Source organism: Prunus dulcis, chromosome 5 (assembly GCF_902201215.1).
Source record: "Prunus dulcis chromosome 5, ALMONDv2, whole genome shotgun sequence".
Taxonomy (NCBI): domain Eukaryota; kingdom Viridiplantae; phylum Streptophyta; class Magnoliopsida; order Rosales; family Rosaceae; genus Prunus; species Prunus dulcis.
In genome coordinates, this window is record NC_047654.1 from 9668216 (window position 1) to 9687462 (window position 19247).

The window sequence follows — 19247 nt, forward strand, 5'->3', positions numbered from 1 at the left end:
CCTAATTCTTCCTAATTTTCTATGGAATTTCATATTGATGTGATTTTGAATAGTTGAGTTGAACTTTATAGTTAATTTAGATGTGTTGAATGATAATGTAATATGAAACTTAATGTTAAAAGGCATGATAAATATTTTTTTATGCAAAAAAATTGGGGATTCGGGGCGGGTATGGGGGATATTCTCTCGACGGGGACGGGGACGGTGATTCCCCGAAACCTAATAAACGGGAATGGGTTCAGGGACGGGGGCGGGGATGGAGAGAGGGGATGGGGATGGTATTGTCATACCCGGCCCCTACCCGACCCGTTGCCATCCCTAGCCACGAGTTGGTGATATTCTACTCTTCAGCGACTAGTCAGCTTGTTTTTGTCAAGCTACTGAAAGCAGTTTGCCTGTTGCGTTTTTAACAAAGTATTTGGACATTCTAATTAACATTGGGTTTTCTAAGCAAACTACTGTATTCTTCCTAAGGCATTGGGTCATGTTCTCTCTCTCATGCTAGCCCATATTTTGGGGCCAAGAAATGGGCTCGAGTTTTGGTGCTCCCAAGTAGCCCAAAATTCTCATTCCTTGATCCCTTAACTGGGCCTAGTGAATGCTTGTACCCATCCACACCACAATCTTCTCAGCAAGCTCTGGGTAATTTTGTAGCTTGGGCTCACTTAAGCTTGTGGCATATTTTGGTGTTAGAATAATGGTTCTTCTTGCATGACATTTACGCTTGTGCTTGAGTTTTATTATTATGTCGTGATAGGCTATAATCAGGCCAAGTAACACCGAATGGATATGTGAACGTGATTTTGTAAAGTTGGTATGCTCTCAGCTCTTTTGTACGTGCTTGCTTGGCATGATACGTGGCCCGTAGCTTGTATTGGTGCGTCCTACAAATTCTCTTTTTGTCCCGATTGAGCTTCTTTTGCGTTCAATTATTTGTGTTGGGCCAAGAATTAATCTGGGCTTAGCCCCTTGGATTTTTGGGCCTCAACACACGTCAATCACAACTACAAATCAACATAGCAACCGGTACTACCCCAACGACTGGGTGCTGATGCCTTTGCTTGCAACTAGAAACAAAACAAAACCAAGATCCACATAGATCAAGGCAGCAAAAAGCCTAATCACAAACCAAAACTCCAATCCCAATCATACGAGGAAATGGAAAAGGAAAAGGAAAAGGAAAAGGAAGAAGGGTTGAGAGGGAAGAAAGATGAGGAAGAGGTGAGGGAAAAATAAGGGAGATGGAGAGTAAGGGAGGAGAGGCAGAGAACACCTCCTCCCCTTGGTGCGGCTGAAGAGTGTAAGGGGCTAGGGTTTTTTCGGGAGGTAATATTCTAATTCATGGAGAACTATCCCATTAGAAATTCATCTTTTTTACCCATTATATCCTCACACAATTTTAAAATTTTCAAGTTTGCCATCTAATTTAACCCAACAATGAGGACATTTTAGTAAATAGTACTATTCCTACCCCAATTCAATATGGTTTAGTAAACAACTTTTATTTTTATTTTTTGGTATGAAGTAAAAAACTTCAATAGGAATCTAGAATCTAACTTTCCTCAATACATATGGTTTAGTAAACAACTTCAATAGGAATCCAGAACTTAACTTTTCTCAATCCAAATGGTTTAGTAAACAATTTCAATAGGAATCCGGAATCTAAGGGCCTATTTGGTATTCAACTTGAATCCAAATTTTTAAACTCAAAAACAGAATTTGAGTCCAAAACAACGAAAACCTGTTTGGTAGCCTTATTTTAAAAACTCGAACTTAAGAACAACTATATAAAAAAACCCCAATTATTAAAAACAAAAAATATATGTTTTTTTTTTCTTCAGTTTTTTTTTCTAACAACCCACAAGTTCTCAATCAAATTTTCAATATTTGAAAACAGTTTTCAAGTTGCATACTAAACAAGTTTTTGAATTTTAAAATAGATTTAAGAACTCCTTGTTTTTAAGAAAAATCAAAGTTTTTGAATTCCCTATTTAAATAGGACACCAAATTAACCCTAAGTTACTATTCTAAGGAACATGTACTAACTGGGCGATGTGAAAAGAAGTTTGCACCGAAGAAAACCGCTAGTAGGTTAAGCTTTTAAATTTGGAATCCAACACTAGCCGGTTGGATGCATATATATATATATATTATTTATACAATCGATAGTGCCTAAACTAAAATCTATAGGGAGGGGTACTCGAACTTATGTACACTAGCAGGTTAGATGCATCAAATTGACGTACTTACTGCCATGGCCCACTTATGCCCGTTGGATCCCTATTTGATACTGAACTGTAAATAGAACTAGTAGTTTCTTTAAATAAATAAAAAAGAACTAGTAGTTTTGGACAAGGTAGGGTTGGGTTTCAAAATTTAGTAGGATCATAACAAACTTGCTGTTATGGCCCCGACCAATTTCTTACCCTCTTCCCCTTTCCTTTCATGAGACACAAAACAACCTAAAGTTCTTCTTCCCCCCGTTTTTTCTCCTCTCATTTTTTTCCTCTCCAAATATTGAAATCTTACTAATTTAACTTCACGTAAACAGAATGTATAACAATTTAATTTGTATTAAGAAAATACTGTTCAAATGGGAAAGACACTCATATGATCAACTAAAATTCTAGGTTTTTTTCCTTTAAAAAAACATTCTCGATTTTATTTGGAGGAAAGCTTAGTTCACGCTACAAACGTGTAGCGATAGTGATATTAACTTTTCTAAAAGCAAATTCTTAAACAAAAGATTTAGAGAACACCTGTTCCATTGGTCTTTCCATGCCCTAATTCAGATTTATAGAAGATTAAAGAAGTGTTTGAGAGAACATCTTGTAACATGAGTCAAATGAAAGATGGTGACATGATCTTTGTCGGAATTCAATTGCATATTTGCAAACTCTGGACTCTCTTGTATATGAAAGCTCAAAGTTTACTCTCATGTTAATGTAGTAAAGTTTTCAAATAGCACTATCACTATAGCAAATCGATAATATGATTAGCATCGAGAGAATATTATTTATCTCATATCAAGATTATCATAAACCGTTCACCATCGAAATAGTGGAACAATATTGACAATATTGATATAATGGGACTATTGTTGAGTATAGTGCTGGTTGAGAATTTCGTTATGGAATAATTTCAATCACTTAACTTACAAGTTTCTTGAAGCAGTTCACAATTGAACGATTTTTCCACATTTGACGGACTAGTAATTAAACAAATATGTAAGGAAATATAATGTGACGACAAATCACAAGTGACTCAATATTGCACATTATGGCAGCACTGGAATGCCATTAGAGTTTGATAATACCAATTGATTTTAGCCCTTTGATAAATTAATGCTAATGTCAATGTTAATCTTGGATTAGGAAGGTTCTCCCTCGTGATGGGATTCTATAAAATAAAACCTTGGTCAGCTCCTTTCTTATCAGTCATTTGTCTCATTACATTGTCCATGTTTTTCGTTGCATGATGCCTTTTAAGCAAAGCAAGGAAAGGATTCCAAAAAGTTAATATTTAATCCTTCTTGCGACTGACTTTTTTTGTCATGTTGGGCTCAAAATAATAGGATTTGAAAGTGATTTCCTTTTTCCCGCATATAAAAAGGCTGTGGAACGAGGATTCATTCTTGTCCAAATTCTTTCATCATCTACCACCACCCAAGTTTTTCTTTGAAAGTACAAACCTAACAATCTTAAATTTGTTTTTATAAATAAGTCTTAGGTCGATGGTATCTGGTTTTATTTATTTGTTAGAAAGTCTTATATGTTTGATTTTTAAAATTAGTTGCAAACAAAATGGTTTTGGACTTCTTTCCAAACGTACGGTTAATTCTAAGCTAGCTGTATCGAGTTTGACTATGCTTGCATGCTCCATCTCTAGTCATCGGTCTGCATATATATGATATGATAATAGTAAGACCTTTCTCCACCAAAGAAAATGGCCCCTAAGCTTGGTCTGGACAAACTAGTCTCAGTTATATACATTTCAGCACATAAGACCAACTATTTTTAAAAGAACAATAGAAATTGACAAAGATGAATCGAACATAGAACTTTGAGTGCATATATAAATATAATTAAAAATTAAGTACTTGAACTACAAGCCTTATTTATGACAAGTTGCTATCTATTGGCTATTGCATAACATCACTTATTTTCAAATGGGCATAGTTTTCATTTTATCACTCACATGTGATGCGAGTTTTGGTCGAACTTGGGAAATACGATTATGCTTGAGTTTCAGCTTACCAATCATTTCTATTTAGAGTCCGTTTGAAACTGTTTATGTAAGAATCACTTATGTTTATAAGCGCTTTTGCTAAAATTTGTCCTTGTGCTTATACTTTGGGTGTCTTGAGTGCCCGCAGAGGTGCAGCTTTGGGTGCCTTGAGCAGCTTGTAGGCTCTTTAGATTATTCTCTCTATTATAGATCAGATGAAATCACATATGGCTGCAGTTAAAAATGATATGTTGCTACACTCCAAAATAGATGGAACGCACACTGTCTTGATCAACTGCTCTAACTCACGTTTATAATATAAATCACAATCACAGATGCGATCATATGTGGTCGCAGTTAAAATCAAATGGTTATATGTGGTCGCACTCTCCAAAATATTCCTTCGACATGTAGTAAACACAAATTCCATATCTCCTTAATTATCTATAATTGTTTATGTTAATTAGGTATTTCTTGGAGTTATATACGTTAATCATAGATTCATAGTCATATTTCCATGCCTTTTCCCAGCTCAATTTTTTTACGTGCACTAGTGCATCTAAGGGCGGCTGCAACAAATTAAAGCTCGACTCTAATAACTTGCCTTTTCCAACCATTTTAGTTGCTGTGAATCTAAGGTCGGCTGCAACAAGGAGAATCTAATATTATATTACGCTCATATATCTTGCACCCTGATCTGTAACATTTTGGCATAATTGTAAGATTTAGTGTGAGAATGTGAAGGTAAAGAGTCTCATATTGGAAAGTTGAGAAACCTAATAAGGGCTTATAAGGAGTTGGGCTACTCCCTTTATTGCCAATTGGTTTTGGGGTGGAACCTCAACTTCCTTCATGGTATCAGAGAGAGTTAGCCCACGTGTGAAAGCCCAACGGCCACACATGCTCTACGTCACCTAAAATGTGTTGTGTATAGGGAAGGGACTGAATTTAGACGCAACAAAACATGTAGCATAAACGTCCAACAAATAGGCTCCCATTTGCCAAAAGTTCCCAAATTACTGAGGATCTTATTTGCCAAAGATACCAAATTCATGAGAATCTTATTTGTCAAATCTAACAAATTGCCTGATCAACATCGAAGATAAAATCAAAGTAATACTAATAGATTCGTTTAAACAATAAAAATAGAGGTGCTCCACTCCACTAGGTCATTTATATAATGAGGATTCAACATCTAATTAAGGGCAACAATATTATTATAAGGCCTCTAAATGTAAAGCAAAGCGCATGCGTAAGCCCCCTTTGGAACTAATACTATTATTAAAATGCTTAGGATAATAAAGTAATTCACACCGATTATTTTTTATTCTTCTCGAACATAATAAAGTAATAATAATACTATTTGTATCTTAATAGAGGTGTCAACAATATGATCGGTAAATGTGGTACAAATCACTTCTCTATGTAAAGCTGTTTTCTTTTTTATAATAAACTGAAATAAACATTTGAGTTTGGAACTCTTTTAACATTGAAAATAAAAGTATTCTTTAGACTCTAAAAGTTAGGTAATCTATTTGAAATTGTTTAACATTATAATGTAAGAGTCAGTCGTGATTGATACACATATTTGTTAAATAGTAAAACCAGTCGTATTTAACTAATTACAGTTTGCAGAATTGGAATACAATTTTACAACCAACACGATACAAAAGAGTATTTAATAACGTTAAGCATTGTCGTGTCTGTATTTATTTTTGGGGTTTCTAAAAGATTTTTTTTTTTTTTTGATGATAAGCGATAGAATATTATTGATGTGAAAAAGTAATACAAGAAGTTTGAACTCGTATCAAGGGCCAAAGAAATTCCTTGGTCACGAATTACAATCTTCGTACAATATATCAGAAATAAAATCAGGAGGTTCCTCGAACTAGTATAAAGAACCCCCAATATGCAAGGCAAAACGAGCTAAACGATGAGCCACACCATTAGCAGTACGACGAATATGGGTAAAACCTTCCCCAGTGATCTGTGTCAGCAAGCTCTTAGTATCCTCCACCACAGGTCCTAGAACGGACCTATCTATGGAATGATTTCGAAGTGCTGTAACGATCTGGAGAGCATCACTTTCAAAGACAACATTTTGATAACCCCTTTCCATCACCAATATTGTACCTGTTCTTGCCGCCAAGGCCTCAACTTGTGACGCAGAGAAAACATTAGTGAATTTAATTGCACAACCCGCCACAAATTTGCCCGTGGAGTCTCTCACAACCACACCAACGCCACCCTCCGTGGTCCCTGGCTGCCAAGCACCGTCCACATTTATTTTAAGACTGTTCTCATGTGGTGGTTGCCACATTTGTTTTATCTGACCTTGCCTACTTTGAGACCCCAAGCAATTATTAACCCGCAAAAAATCCTGTAGCCTCAGAGATGCATGCAAGCTGACATGTTCAGGCCGACTCTTCTTATTATTCCATAGCAATCCATTTCGTGCTTCCCAAATTGCCCAACCCACCATGAGAAAGGTTGCAAAGTCATGACAGCTTAGTTGCTCTGCACAGCGAAAGACCCAATCCTTTGGTGAATGAGCATCATTGGTCCACCTGCTCTGCAGCTATTGTTGCATATGTCACACCGTTATATGTATATATATCGAGGGATACTTGACTACTTGCTGCTCATCAATAGCTTGCAGAGGTTGCTTGCCTGTAAACCTTATCTTTCAAGTAAAGGTTCTCTCTCTCTCTCTAAACACTTCATGTAGCTCTAATCCTTGATTTTCTTATTTAATTATGGGTTTGTTTCTCCCAAATAATTGGTCACATATATTCAAAAAAGCAAGTTTTTCTAATGATTCTTTTTTTCTTCCTTCCTTTCTTTCTTTTCCAAGTATTATTAGTATTATTCCCTTTAGGCCATTAATTACTACTCTTGTTTTCATTATGCAAAGATCCATTTTGAGTGCCAAGAGATTAGAATGAATATACACAACATTGATATTAAGTTTTCTTAGGGCTCGTTTGAGAATCATTTCAATTTTAGTTTTTAATTTTCATTTTATGTGCTAGAGTATATGAGAAAATGAGAGTAAGAGTGATGATGAGATTGAGAGAGATAATGAGAAGGGAGGGCGGGAGGGAGAAGTAACAAAAGTGAAAACAATTTCAAGCAGATTTTAGTTTTAAGTTTTAGTTTTCACTTTTGTTACTCATCTCTCCCATCTTCCTCCCAACTTCCCTCTCAAGTTCATCTTTACTCTCATTCTCACTTTCATTCTCCCTCTTTTTCCCCCATACTCTAACACCAAAACTGAAAACTAAAATTTAAAATAGTTATCAAATGGGCCTTAGTTGTGAATTTTCTGTTCATTTTCCAACTTTGAGTGTTTACTACAATATTAAATTTAGGTGATGACCTGGAACTCAACCTTCTATAGTAAAAACCTTTATCAAACATCTTTGCCCTTTTAGACAACAAAAATGGGGAAGAAAGGGACAGACATGAATTTGTTATCCTTTGGAAAAAAGAAGAAGTAAAAGATCTTGTGATTCAACGAATACTTATTATAGTGGAGAAATATTTTCAAAAACATATGATTCTACGAACATATTTAGGGTCTGTTTGGGAGTGCTTTTGGAAAGGTTAAAAGTGATTTCTGACAATTAAAAAGTGTTTAACAGAAAAGTTTAGAAGCGATTATAGGTCATAAAAGCGCTTCTTAGATAAGCACATGCTATATATGTGCTTATTCAGAAAGTACTCCCAAGTACTTTCCAAAAAGCACTTGAATTTTTTTTCAAAATTCAAGATTTTAATAATAAAACACTTATGAACAGAAGTATTTCTTAAAGAAACAATCCAAAACAAGCCTTTTTATTTTATATCTTAGGGTACAAATGTAATGTAATTATATCATGTTATTAATTCGCGTATTATAAGAAAGAAAAGTTGGACACTTGGTCACTGCCAAGGGATAGGCACTACCTAATTTTTTTTATCGTTTCATATGCATTAATGTCGGTGCACAAATTTTAGGACTTATCTACGACAAAAGTTTAATTTCCGCTTATCTCCTCTTCAAAGTTAAAAGGAAAATGGAAAATTCCTAAAAGTTTATCTCTGATGTAAGCATGTAGCTAAGATCTGATCCTGTTCATCCGCCTCATTTATTTTGGGGGTGGAAATCAACTTTTGACTCTCCTCCTAAGATTATACATATACAGATACAGGTTGCAAAACATCACATTGATAGCGTTGAACTTAAGTTTTGGTGGGACCCACCAGTACCGCAACGCAACCTCCTCCCACCATTAAATACTCATTGTATTCAAAATATTCTCTTCCAACGTCCCAAACTTGGCTGATACATTTGCCCTCCACATTTTAAACTTTAACCTCTTTTTTATTCTTTCAGAGACAAGAAGCTCGAGCAGAGAAACCGACCACCTTTACGTTCATGGCTACCAAGTTCTTGGCTCTATGCATACGCAGTGAGAGCCGGGGCGATCTGTCGCCCCGGCCCCACTATCCGTCCATGCCCAAGTACCCGAAGGGTGTGGCGATAGAGGAGACCAGCTTGATGGCGGAGGTTGAGTCCAAGGCCGTGTTCTCCGTCATCGGCATGACGTGCTCAGCCTGTGCGGGATCGGTCGAGAAGGCCATCAAGAGGCTCCCAGGGATTCGGGAGGCCGTCGTCGACGTCTTGAACAACCGGACGCAAGTCATGTTCTATCCCAATTACGTTGACGTGAGTTACTTTACTACTCTTTCATTTTGTTTTTGTTTTTGTTTGATGATGTCACATATGGGAATTTAATTCAACTTTGCTTTGTGTTTTTTTTTTTTTTTTTGGGGGTGGGATCTAATTAGTGGTGTCCATGATTTACGTGATGTGTCTTTGGAATGGCCCGTCTTACATGTGATTTAGTTCACCTACCACACGGTTCTTGCGGTTTAGCTTTCCCAATTGTACACAATTTGCTTCTGCCCATGTTCACACACACAAATTCTCCTGTTCATTTTAGAACTGGGTTGATGCAAAGTTGCGGGTTTTTAAGTCAATCTCTGGAGAAAATTCAGTTGTTTTAACAAGATTTTCTACGTCCATGGATATGAGATCGAAATCGAGATGGAATTAATCCATCATTTTTCTAAATAAGAGCAGGGAAGATTCAAACACAGAATTAACTGTTCTTAACTACTTACGAGGGCCCTTGCGAAATTAATCCAATAAGGAGTTGGTACAAAACAGTTTGTAACTTGTTATGCTTATAATAATCTGTTAGCAATAAAGAGTTCATATATTGTGTTTATCATTTCTGCGTTTATGTTGTGCTTAGATTTAAGCTATTGAGGTGGTTTTCAAGTGTTCATTTAATTCTCTTTCTGATATAATTAAAACCTTAAAACGAATTGTTAGTTTGGTCAAGTGAGTACCAATAAACAAACATATAGTATTAGAGCATCTTGCTTTACTCTAACAACCTCTCAATTCACGGCCTCCACTGACAATGAGTCTTAATCATTGTCCTAATCTTTGAATTAGGATATTTGTAGAGTTTTCCAAAGCTCATGTTTCCTTAATATAAAAAAAGAAGACTTCCCTTCCGCACCAAGTAAAACCTGAAAAACAACTTATTAAAATATAAGCTGTGTCAAATACGTATATATGTTAACCAAATCAAATTGATAGCATACATGACTCCTCATCACAACAGTTTCACCAGCCGGCTCAAACATTTGAGCTGAGCAGACCATTTTAAGCTAATACAGAACTGATTTGCACCCTGAGTCAGAAACTGCTGTTGTGTCTTTGGCGCCTATGAGAAAGACTTTGTCTTATTACAAACGTTTTTCTCTCACGCTAAACTTCCATTATGTTCTTCTATTAACAAATAGAATGGCGGAGGATGTTGCGATTATGAGAAAACAGTTTTCTATATGTATCCATCAGTAATGGCTACAAAAGGATAAACTTGATTTACTTTAGTACAAACAGTAGCTTCTACGTGTTTTCATTTCTCATGCTATATTTGATCAAGTTTTTGAATAGAAGGTGATCTTGGAAATTATTTCAGCCAGTTATCACTTGTGTAGAGTCATTTTTTTACAAGATTTTAGCAGGGAAGTTGGATTATGTTTATGCAGAAGATTATGCATGGTACGTGGCCTTTTATTTATAGCTGTTGCCTCACATCTTATAGGAGGAGACGATTCGCGAGACGATTGAAGATGTTGGGTTTCAAGCCACACTGATTAATGATGAGGGAAATGAGACGTCCACTTTGGTATGCAGAATTCGGATAAAGGGAATGACTTGCACTTCTTGCTCCACCACTGTTGAATCAGCTTTGCAGGCAGTTCATGGTGTACAAAAAGCTCAAGTTGCATTAGCAACTGAAGAAGCAGATGTTCACTATGATCCTAAGATTGTGCGCTATAATCATTTGCTAACAACCATTGAAGACACCGGATTCGAAGGCATACTTCTTACTACAGGGGAAGACATGAGCAGGATAGAGCTTAAGGTTGATGGCGTATGGACTGATCATTCAATGAGAATACTTGAACAGTCTCTTCAAGCACTCCCTGGTGTGCAAGCTATAGAATTTGATTCTGAAATCAAGAAAATCTCTCTTTCTTACAAATCAGATATGACAGGGCCAAGAAATTTCATCAATGTGATTGAAACAACTGGTTCCAGTCGTTTCAAGGCAAATATTTTCCCTGGAGGTGGAGCAGGAAGAGATACTCATAGAAAGGAGGAAATTAAGCAGTATTATAGATTCTTCCTGTGGAGTTTGGTTTTTACTATTCCAGTGTTTTTAACCTCCATGGTCTTCATGTACATTCCTGGTATTAAGCATGGCCTAGAAACCAAAATCGTGAATATGCTCGAAATTGGGGCACTTTTGAGGTGGATCCTGTCCACTCCAGTGCAATTCATCATAGGCCGGAGGTTCTATACTGGGGCATACAAATCATTGCGCCATGGTTCGGCTAATATGGACGTGTTAATCGCCTTGGGAACAAATGCAGCCTATTTTTATTCAGTCTACTCTGTGCTGAGAGCTGCTACCTCTCCAAATTTTAAGGGTACTGATTTCTTTGAGACTAGTGCCATGCTTATTTCATTCATTCTCTTAGGGAAGTACCTAGAGGTGTTAGCTAAGGGGAAGACATCTGATGCCATTGCCAAACTGATGGACTTGGCACCAGAAACAGCAACTTTGTTAACACTAGATGGAGAAGGAAATGTCATAAATGAAGAAGAAATTGATAGTAGGTTGATACAAAAGAATGATGTCATTAAAATTATTCCTGGGGCAAAAGTAGCTTCGGATGGTTATGTGACTTGGGGGCAAAGCCATGTGAATGAGAGTATGATAACGGGAGAAGCAAGGCCGGTGGCAAAAAGAAAGGGTGATACAGTCATTGGAGGTACTTTGAATGAGAATGGTGTGTTGCATATCAGGGCAACAAGGGTTGGATCAGAAAGTTCTCTTTCCCAAATTGTGCTGCTTGTTGAGTCAGCTCAGATGGCCAAAGCTCCTGTGCAGAAGTTTGCCGACCGCATTTCCAAATACTTTGTGCCACTGGTAAGTGTTATAATATAATTGCTTACAGTTTCTTTATGGTTTTGCTTTGTTTGGTTTAATTGAAGGGATATTGGAGGGTCTTTTTAAGAAGTGGTTTTTAATTTGCAGGTGATCATGCTTTCATTCTTGACCTGGCTTTCGTGGTTTTTGGCTGGAAAATTCCATGGCTACCCAGAATCTTGGATACCGTCTTCCATGGATAGCTTCCAGCTTGCTCTCCAGTTTGGAATCTCTGTCATGGTTATAGCATGCCCTTGTGCTTTAGGCCTAGCTACTCCGACTGCAGTCATGGTTGGAACTGGAGTAGGTGCATCCCAAGGTGTATTGATCAAAGGAGGACAAGCATTAGAAAGTGCACATAAGGTTAGAAATCAAAATCCTTCTTGCAATTTGATACTATGAGATGCAAATATGGAAGTTTGCTGCATTGGGGCAACAAGAGTGTTTATTATGCATCTTCAGCCATTTTGATGTTGCATTTCCAATAAGATAGAGACTGAGAAGGGAGGTCTACACATAGCCTAGTTTCATTTTGTTCTTCAACAGTTTCAACAATTTTTCTCTCAGATAATCTTACCCTTTGGTGTTGTAGGTGAACTGCATTGTGTTCGACAAGACAGGGACTCTCACAATTGGGAAGCCAGTGGTTGTTAACACAAGACTCCTGAAAAATATGGTGCTTAGGGAATTCTATGAACTTGTTGCTGCGGCTGAGGTAGGCTTTAACATGTGAAACACCTATTTTTCATGTTTTAAAAAATTCATGAAGAATTCTTTATATGTTCATTATTATCAACATTCATTTAAAACATTGTTGTTCTGAATGATTCATACATATCAGGTGAACAGTGAGCACCCTTTGGCCAAGGCCATCGTTGAGTATGCCAAAAAGTTCAGAGAAGATGAAGAGAATCCTTCGTGGCCAGAAGCGCGCGACTTTGTCTCCATTACTGGCCATGGGGTGAAGGCCATTGTTCAAAACAAGGAAATAATTGTTGGGAACAAAAGCTTGATGGTGGATCACAACATTGCAATTCCAGTTGATGCAGAAGAGATACTTGCAGAAGCTGAAGGACTAGCTCAAACTGGGATTTTAATATCCATAGATGGAGAAGTGACTGGAGTTCTGGCCATATCTGATCCACTGAAACCCGGTGCTCAAGAAGTTATTTCCATACTCAAGGCTATGAAAGTGAGAAGCATAATGGTGACAGGTGACAATTGGGGAACTGCAAATTCTGTTGCCAAGGAAGTTGGAATTGAAACCGTTATAGCAGAAGCCAAACCCGAACAGAAAGCAGAGAAAGTGAAGGAATTGCAGGTACATTTAATTAAATTGTTACAACTTACAAGAGGAAGTTCTTGACTTGCTCCAACTATTTTGAGTTTTGCTCCACGACATCCTTTAGACATCTAACTCTACCATTTTCATGCTAACACCTTAACTAGTCATGGAGCCTAACTCTAAGTCCTGAGTTTGTTTATTTCATTTCAATTTTCTTGTCCACAGGCTTCAGGCGACACCGTGGCGATGGTGGGAGATGGCATCAATGACTCACCAGCACTTGTGGCAGCAGATGTAGGAATGGCAATTGGGGCAGGAACAGACATTGCAATTGAGGCAGCTGACATTGTTCTCATGAAGAGCAATTTGGAGGATGTGATAACCGCCATTGACCTTTCCAGGAAAACCTTCTCTCGTATTCGCTTGAACTACATCTGGGCTTTGGGTTATAATGTTCTTGGCATTCCAATAGCTGCAGGGGCCCTTTTTCCATCAACGGGATATCGTTTACCACCATGGATAGCTGGAGCTGCAATGGCAGCTTCTTCTGTCAGTGTTGTTTGCTGCTCTCTGCTACTGAAGAACTACAAGAGGCCCAAGGAGCTGGAAAGCCTGGAGGTTCGGGGAATAAGGATCGAATGATCGATAAGTAGCCTTTTGATTCTGTTGTGTGCATGCTTGTAGGGCTCAAGTTCTAGTAAATTGGGTAGTGTTGTGGCTGATGAAGCAAATATGTAATAAACTAGGTTGTTTGGATCACATTTTGTATATATTTGGATGTAAGAAGGGAATTGGCATGGGCTGTTCTGTTATCTTAATTGATGGATAATCAACTATCATAAACATATGTAACAAATTAAATCATCCATCATTAAGATAGTGAATCACTGGCAGTCCTTGAAACTTTTGAAGCAAATTTCACTGTGGAAACACAAACCAAATTTCTGTATAATACTGCTAATTAACAACAATTAGCAGAGATTAAGATATATCTTAATTTTTGCAAGTATATCTTAATTGTAGCTCATTTTGAAATTCTAGTTAGGGCCACCCAACCCATGAATATTATCTTTTCATACAAATTGAAGTTTCTTATTCAACATCATGCAACTCCCTCATCGTCCATTCGGATGCATGAAATAGAAAATCATGATTGTTTTTGTTGAAAGAAAAAAAAAACAGAAAAAAAAAAACAGAGGCACTACTAAAATATTTGGTTTTGAGCACAATTGTTATTTGTGCTCTTCAATGCAAAAAGGCACAATTATTCATGCTTTATACTAATGGTCACAATACCGCTACCTTAAAATAGTCGATTTTCTTTATAGGAGCTTCCATTATTCATAGGCCACGATTTTACTTTTTCGTATCTTAAACTCAGTACTTTTGGGCACGTATATGGCATATATCTAAAAACATCAATTGCTTTTTTTTATTTGACTTTTGTACATACACACAAACCATTCATCTGTGCCCAATGTATATACTTTTTTTGAAAAAAAAAATTAGGGTTGCCAACCGCCGCCATCTTTTACATCCCTCCATCATCCAAATCAGCCTCACTTTGCCTCTCTCTCTCTCTCTCTCTCTCTCTCTCTCTCTGTCTCTCTCTCTTTCTGCACCACTGCCACTTCCTCCTCTTTCTCGACCATTGCCACTTTCTCTCTCTTTCAAGTAAAGCAAAACACAATGAGCTCATTAAATTAAATTAAAATTTTCAACCAAATTCGCGCAAATAAATACATAATTAGATTTAAGAATTGGATATAAATGAAAATTATGCAAATACACAATTAGCTCACTGAAATTAATACTGTAAACATCTTCTTACTTACCATCTTTCAATACGGTCGAAGAAAAATCACTTTGTCTTACAATTGGAACAGTGAACAACTATAAACTTGTTAGGCTTGTTCTACAAATATCTGTCCACTCGTAGTGTTGCCTGTTCAATAGAACCAATATCTGTCCACTGTCAACTTTATGTATGAGCTTTGGTTCAAGAACATATTTTGAATTGCACACTACTGAAAATATACGCCAGACGTTTGCCAATTGCCAACTAGCTACAATGTGAATTTGAACTGCCTAAACAAGAATTCTTGAACAGCGAACAACCAGAGTTATTATTCACTACATCAAAAAATTTCAATTAATGAAAGATGTAAATTCATTGGAAAATCAAAAAAACGCATGTCGGATGAAATGGTTGTTGCCATCTGCTACAATAAAGAGACAAGCTCGCTCGCTAATAAGCCGTGATACTCATTAGAGCATTTCCACCAGTTGCCTCTTGCCATGGCAAGATTAGCCCTAGGGCAGACACTATGCATGTGAATAGTGGCTGCCCTAGCCCCCTCCAGCAAAATGTGTTTCCAGCAGTTGGGGCTTGCCATGGTAAATACTATTCATTTTTTTGTTTTTTTCACAACTTTTTTTACTTAAACAATTAATTTGGATAATATTTTCGGATAAGATTTTTTGGTTTCTACGTGTCAATACTATTCATATTGGATAATATTTTCGGATAAGATTTTATTTTATTAGTTGTATTGGTTGGTATTTATAGGAAAAAAAAAGTATGGGGATTTGGTGTTAAAAGTGAAGAGTATTGGTTGGTATTTATAGACATTGGCGAACCCAGAATTTTTGTAGTAGATGTGCAATATTGACTAAGTATGAAAAATGATTTTTTGGAATAATCATTTTCTCAAGATAATTTTTGGCGGCTTTTATTCCTTACAAATCAAATAAGAAAACTTGATTTTATGAAATTTTAATATGAAGTATATATTGACTTAATGAGCCATCATTTTTAGCTTAAATCGTATTTTGCACTAAAACCGATTTTTCATATTTTGATTTGATGGGAATTTGATTTTCTAGTATTTTTATTTGAATCCAAATAGGGGGTACTTCCTTATTTACATTGTAAACTTAAGTAAATGGAGTAATATAAAAATAAATTAAAGTAAAAGGACAAAGACATTTACTTAAATGTTGAAAATGGAAATAAGGTATAGAGAAAAAAAAAAAAAAAATCTGCCTTGCCCTCGGGCCAGCACTCGGGCCAGTCTTGCCCTCGGGCCAGTCTTGCCCTCGGGCCAGCCCAGTCTGCTGGGTCCCACCATTTGCCCGGACTGGATTTTGTTGCTGGAAACCATTTTTTTGCCCAAACCCCCCCCAGCCCGAGTCCAGCCTTAGCTGCTGAAAATGCTCTTAGGAGGCAATAAGTCTTCGCCTTCACGTGCATTGATAGAGTACTCCATGTTGTTTATTTTTCCAAAGGAACTAGTGAGGATATCCCGAGATGTTGCAAAACCTCTAAAATGTGTACGAATATTGGAAATATTCCCCAATCCTCCTGTACAAAACCGAAACATTTTTGCACGTACACAACCAAGTAAAAATAGTATACAAAAGGCAAAGCTATTAGACTTACAACTGATTGCTGCTAGTCTTGCCTTGATGATGCCTTTGTGTATTTATTAATCAAAATTTTCTCATATTCTAAGTTAGTTTCCTTGTGTCGATATTGCAGTATCTTATAGACTACCAGACCTTTGTTGGCACTGCTCGATACTGGACCCAAACTTTTGCCAAGAAATCGTCTCTTTGGATTGAGGAAAATGTCAGGATTTAGGGTTATGTATATATGCCATCCCAAGAGGCTGGGAATTATACTCACATCAATGATTAATTGGATATTAGGTTTCCTTTGTTTAGTTCAGGTTTTTTCTTCTTTAATATTTTGCAGACGTTACTGTCCTTATTGACCAGTAGTGCTAAAATGTTGAACTTGGGTAAATTTTATTTTCTGCACCCCTGTTCTTCCACCAAATCCACCTCACGGCAAATGGCACGGCTAATATGTTTTTGTGTTCCGGCAAGGAAATGTGCTACTGTTAGGTCTCAAGTTTATCACCTGTTCATTGCTCTACATGTTTAGTTCAACTTCTAATCTGGTGTCTATTTGCACTCATATTCTCATCTAATCACCCTAGATGTTGTTGCCATCTTTATTATTTGGTTTTTGTTTATTTTTTTGGGAGAGAGTTATTTGGTAATTGACAAGGATAGTTCTCACTTGCTTACATCAAAACTATTATTATGATAAATGTCCCCAAATGCTTTTATTTTCTTTACATCTAGACAATTTAATCTTTAATAATGGGTTGATTCTAACGCCAATCTTTTCGTTTACTCATCAAAAGAAAATTTTATGAAATTAGGATTTTGAGTTGTATTATTTTAAGTTTCTTCATATTATTTAAAAAAAAATTAGAGACTTTTCTCTAAATTCATAGTTAATTACATTTTATCTGTTTAGGGTTAAATTGTTTTTCTATTTATTCTTTTATCGTATTTCAATGACGTGTCAGGATTGTTTTTACCACATTGAAATTCATTCACGGAATCTCCAATCATAGAAGTCGGATTACCTCATTCGATCACTTCCTTAGTATCTACAATCATGTTCCCTGTTTTTTAGTTGAAATTTAGCTAAAAATAATATAAACTTTTAGGAGCTCTCTATAGAAATTCACCTCCAACTTTATCCATACCTCCTAGTTTAGGGAGTCATAAATGCTTTTATTTTATTTTATTTAAATAATTATAGAAAACTCAAGGTTTCAGAATATGCCCAAATTTATCTAACAAGAAAATATTAAAATCCTAATAGATAACTTATTCTAAAATTAAAAATATATATTTTTCCTCGCCATATATAATCCATATATATTCACTTCAAACTTGCTTGAACAATCCAATCATTCCAACAATAAATTCTTCATAATTGATATTCAAGTAACTCACAATGTGTGATTGCCAATTTTGAACCAAGTTATTTTTTCTTAAAACTTGACCCATATTTTGTCTTACATCAAATTCATTGTGTGACTTATACATATAGCACTCAAATTATTGAGGTATCCATGATATTCCATTCATCCCTAAGACATAAGTGCTATGTGATGTTAGAAAGGATATCAATCCCGAATGAGTTTTGACGCGGATACACACTTCGCATAATGCAAGTCACGTGTACTCTTAAAGAACTCATCTAAGTGATTTCATAAAATAATTAGTTAAAATTTCCAACACTCATACTGCTCAAAGCTTAAACTTAGCATTGGAAAAAAAAAAAAGTTCACGTTGAAAGAAAACCAATTTGAAAAGCAAGGAAAACCATGACGACCCAAAAGATAAAAAGCATAGAAAACAAACAGAAAAGCTAAAATAAAGACAGAAACCAAATTTTGTTAGCACCCAACAATAAGCTTTTTGATAGTGCAGTTATTTTGGATTACTCAAGGCTTATAAATGCGAATTGCCCTGTTCCAATCACACTTTAAAAAAAAGAACTAAAAAAAAGAGAGAAGTAAGAGATATAAATTATAATAATTGAAGTGCATGATTGATGGATAAAATAGCATATAATCAAAATGCAAATACATGTAAAACCTAATAACAAAGCAGTGACAAATGAAGAAGCAAATCGATTTTAAGCACCTGTAAGCTTTTGACATGGACCAGGGATTTAATACTATTACTAGTTGCCCTACTGTCCTCTGTGCCCATGAATGAGATTGATCAGTGGCTATCATTGGTTTAAATAATGCATACAATCTTCTGTGAAAACTTACCTGAAAACTCTCAGTATCATAAGATCGTGATATATATATATATATATATATATATATATATTCAAAGAAGTATTACATTGCGTTAAATGTCAATGATGCCCTTCATTTTTCTGTAACGGGAGAATGGATATTTGAATTTTGACCTTCTTCCTTCGTTGAAAAGAGAAATGTCATTTAAATAAGACCTAGTTGATCAATAATAACACTTTTTTATTTTATCTTATAAAACTAGAAATTGTATTTTTTATATTTCTTCTAATCTTTTATTTTTTTTCCACAATAATTATCTTTTTTTAATACAAAAGGTATTGATTAACTTCGCTCGATACTCTTTTCTACTTAAGTTATAAACCTCTTGGCACGAGTATTAATAGTATTCACGTCAAATGTAATACAAAGCCTTAGAAAATTAAATGTGATGCTAGCATGTTAACACATATCGTTTAACTAATAAATTTTTGATAAGGTGCTGATAATTGTCGATGCCAATTTGTGATTAGCTTACTTGGAAGAGCTTCCATGTGA

General features: G+C 36.0%; 2 protein-coding genes across 2 annotated transcripts; one reads left to right on the forward strand and one right to left on the reverse strand.

Moving 5' to 3' along the window:
• Window positions 1–6115: 6115 nt before the first annotated feature.
• On the reverse strand, window positions 6116–6709 carry LOC117628994. The gene has a single exon (XM_034361528.1). The coding sequence runs from the start codon at window positions 6707–6709 to the stop codon at window positions 6116–6118; it is 594 nt and encodes a 197-aa protein (XP_034217419.1).
• Window positions 6710–8525: 1816 nt separating this feature from the next.
• On the forward strand, window positions 8526–13985 carry LOC117628021 (probable copper-transporting ATPase HMA5). The gene is made up of 6 exons (XM_034360366.1): window positions 8526–8938; window positions 10395–11789; window positions 11898–12152; window positions 12382–12504; window positions 12631–13110; window positions 13300–13985. The coding sequence occupies exons 1-6, from the start codon at window positions 8648–8650 to the stop codon at window positions 13714–13716; spliced, it is 2961 nt and encodes a 986-aa protein (XP_034216257.1). The 5' UTR covers window positions 8526–8647; the 3' UTR covers window positions 13717–13985.
• The last annotated feature ends 5262 nt before the right edge of the window (window positions 13986–19247 follow it).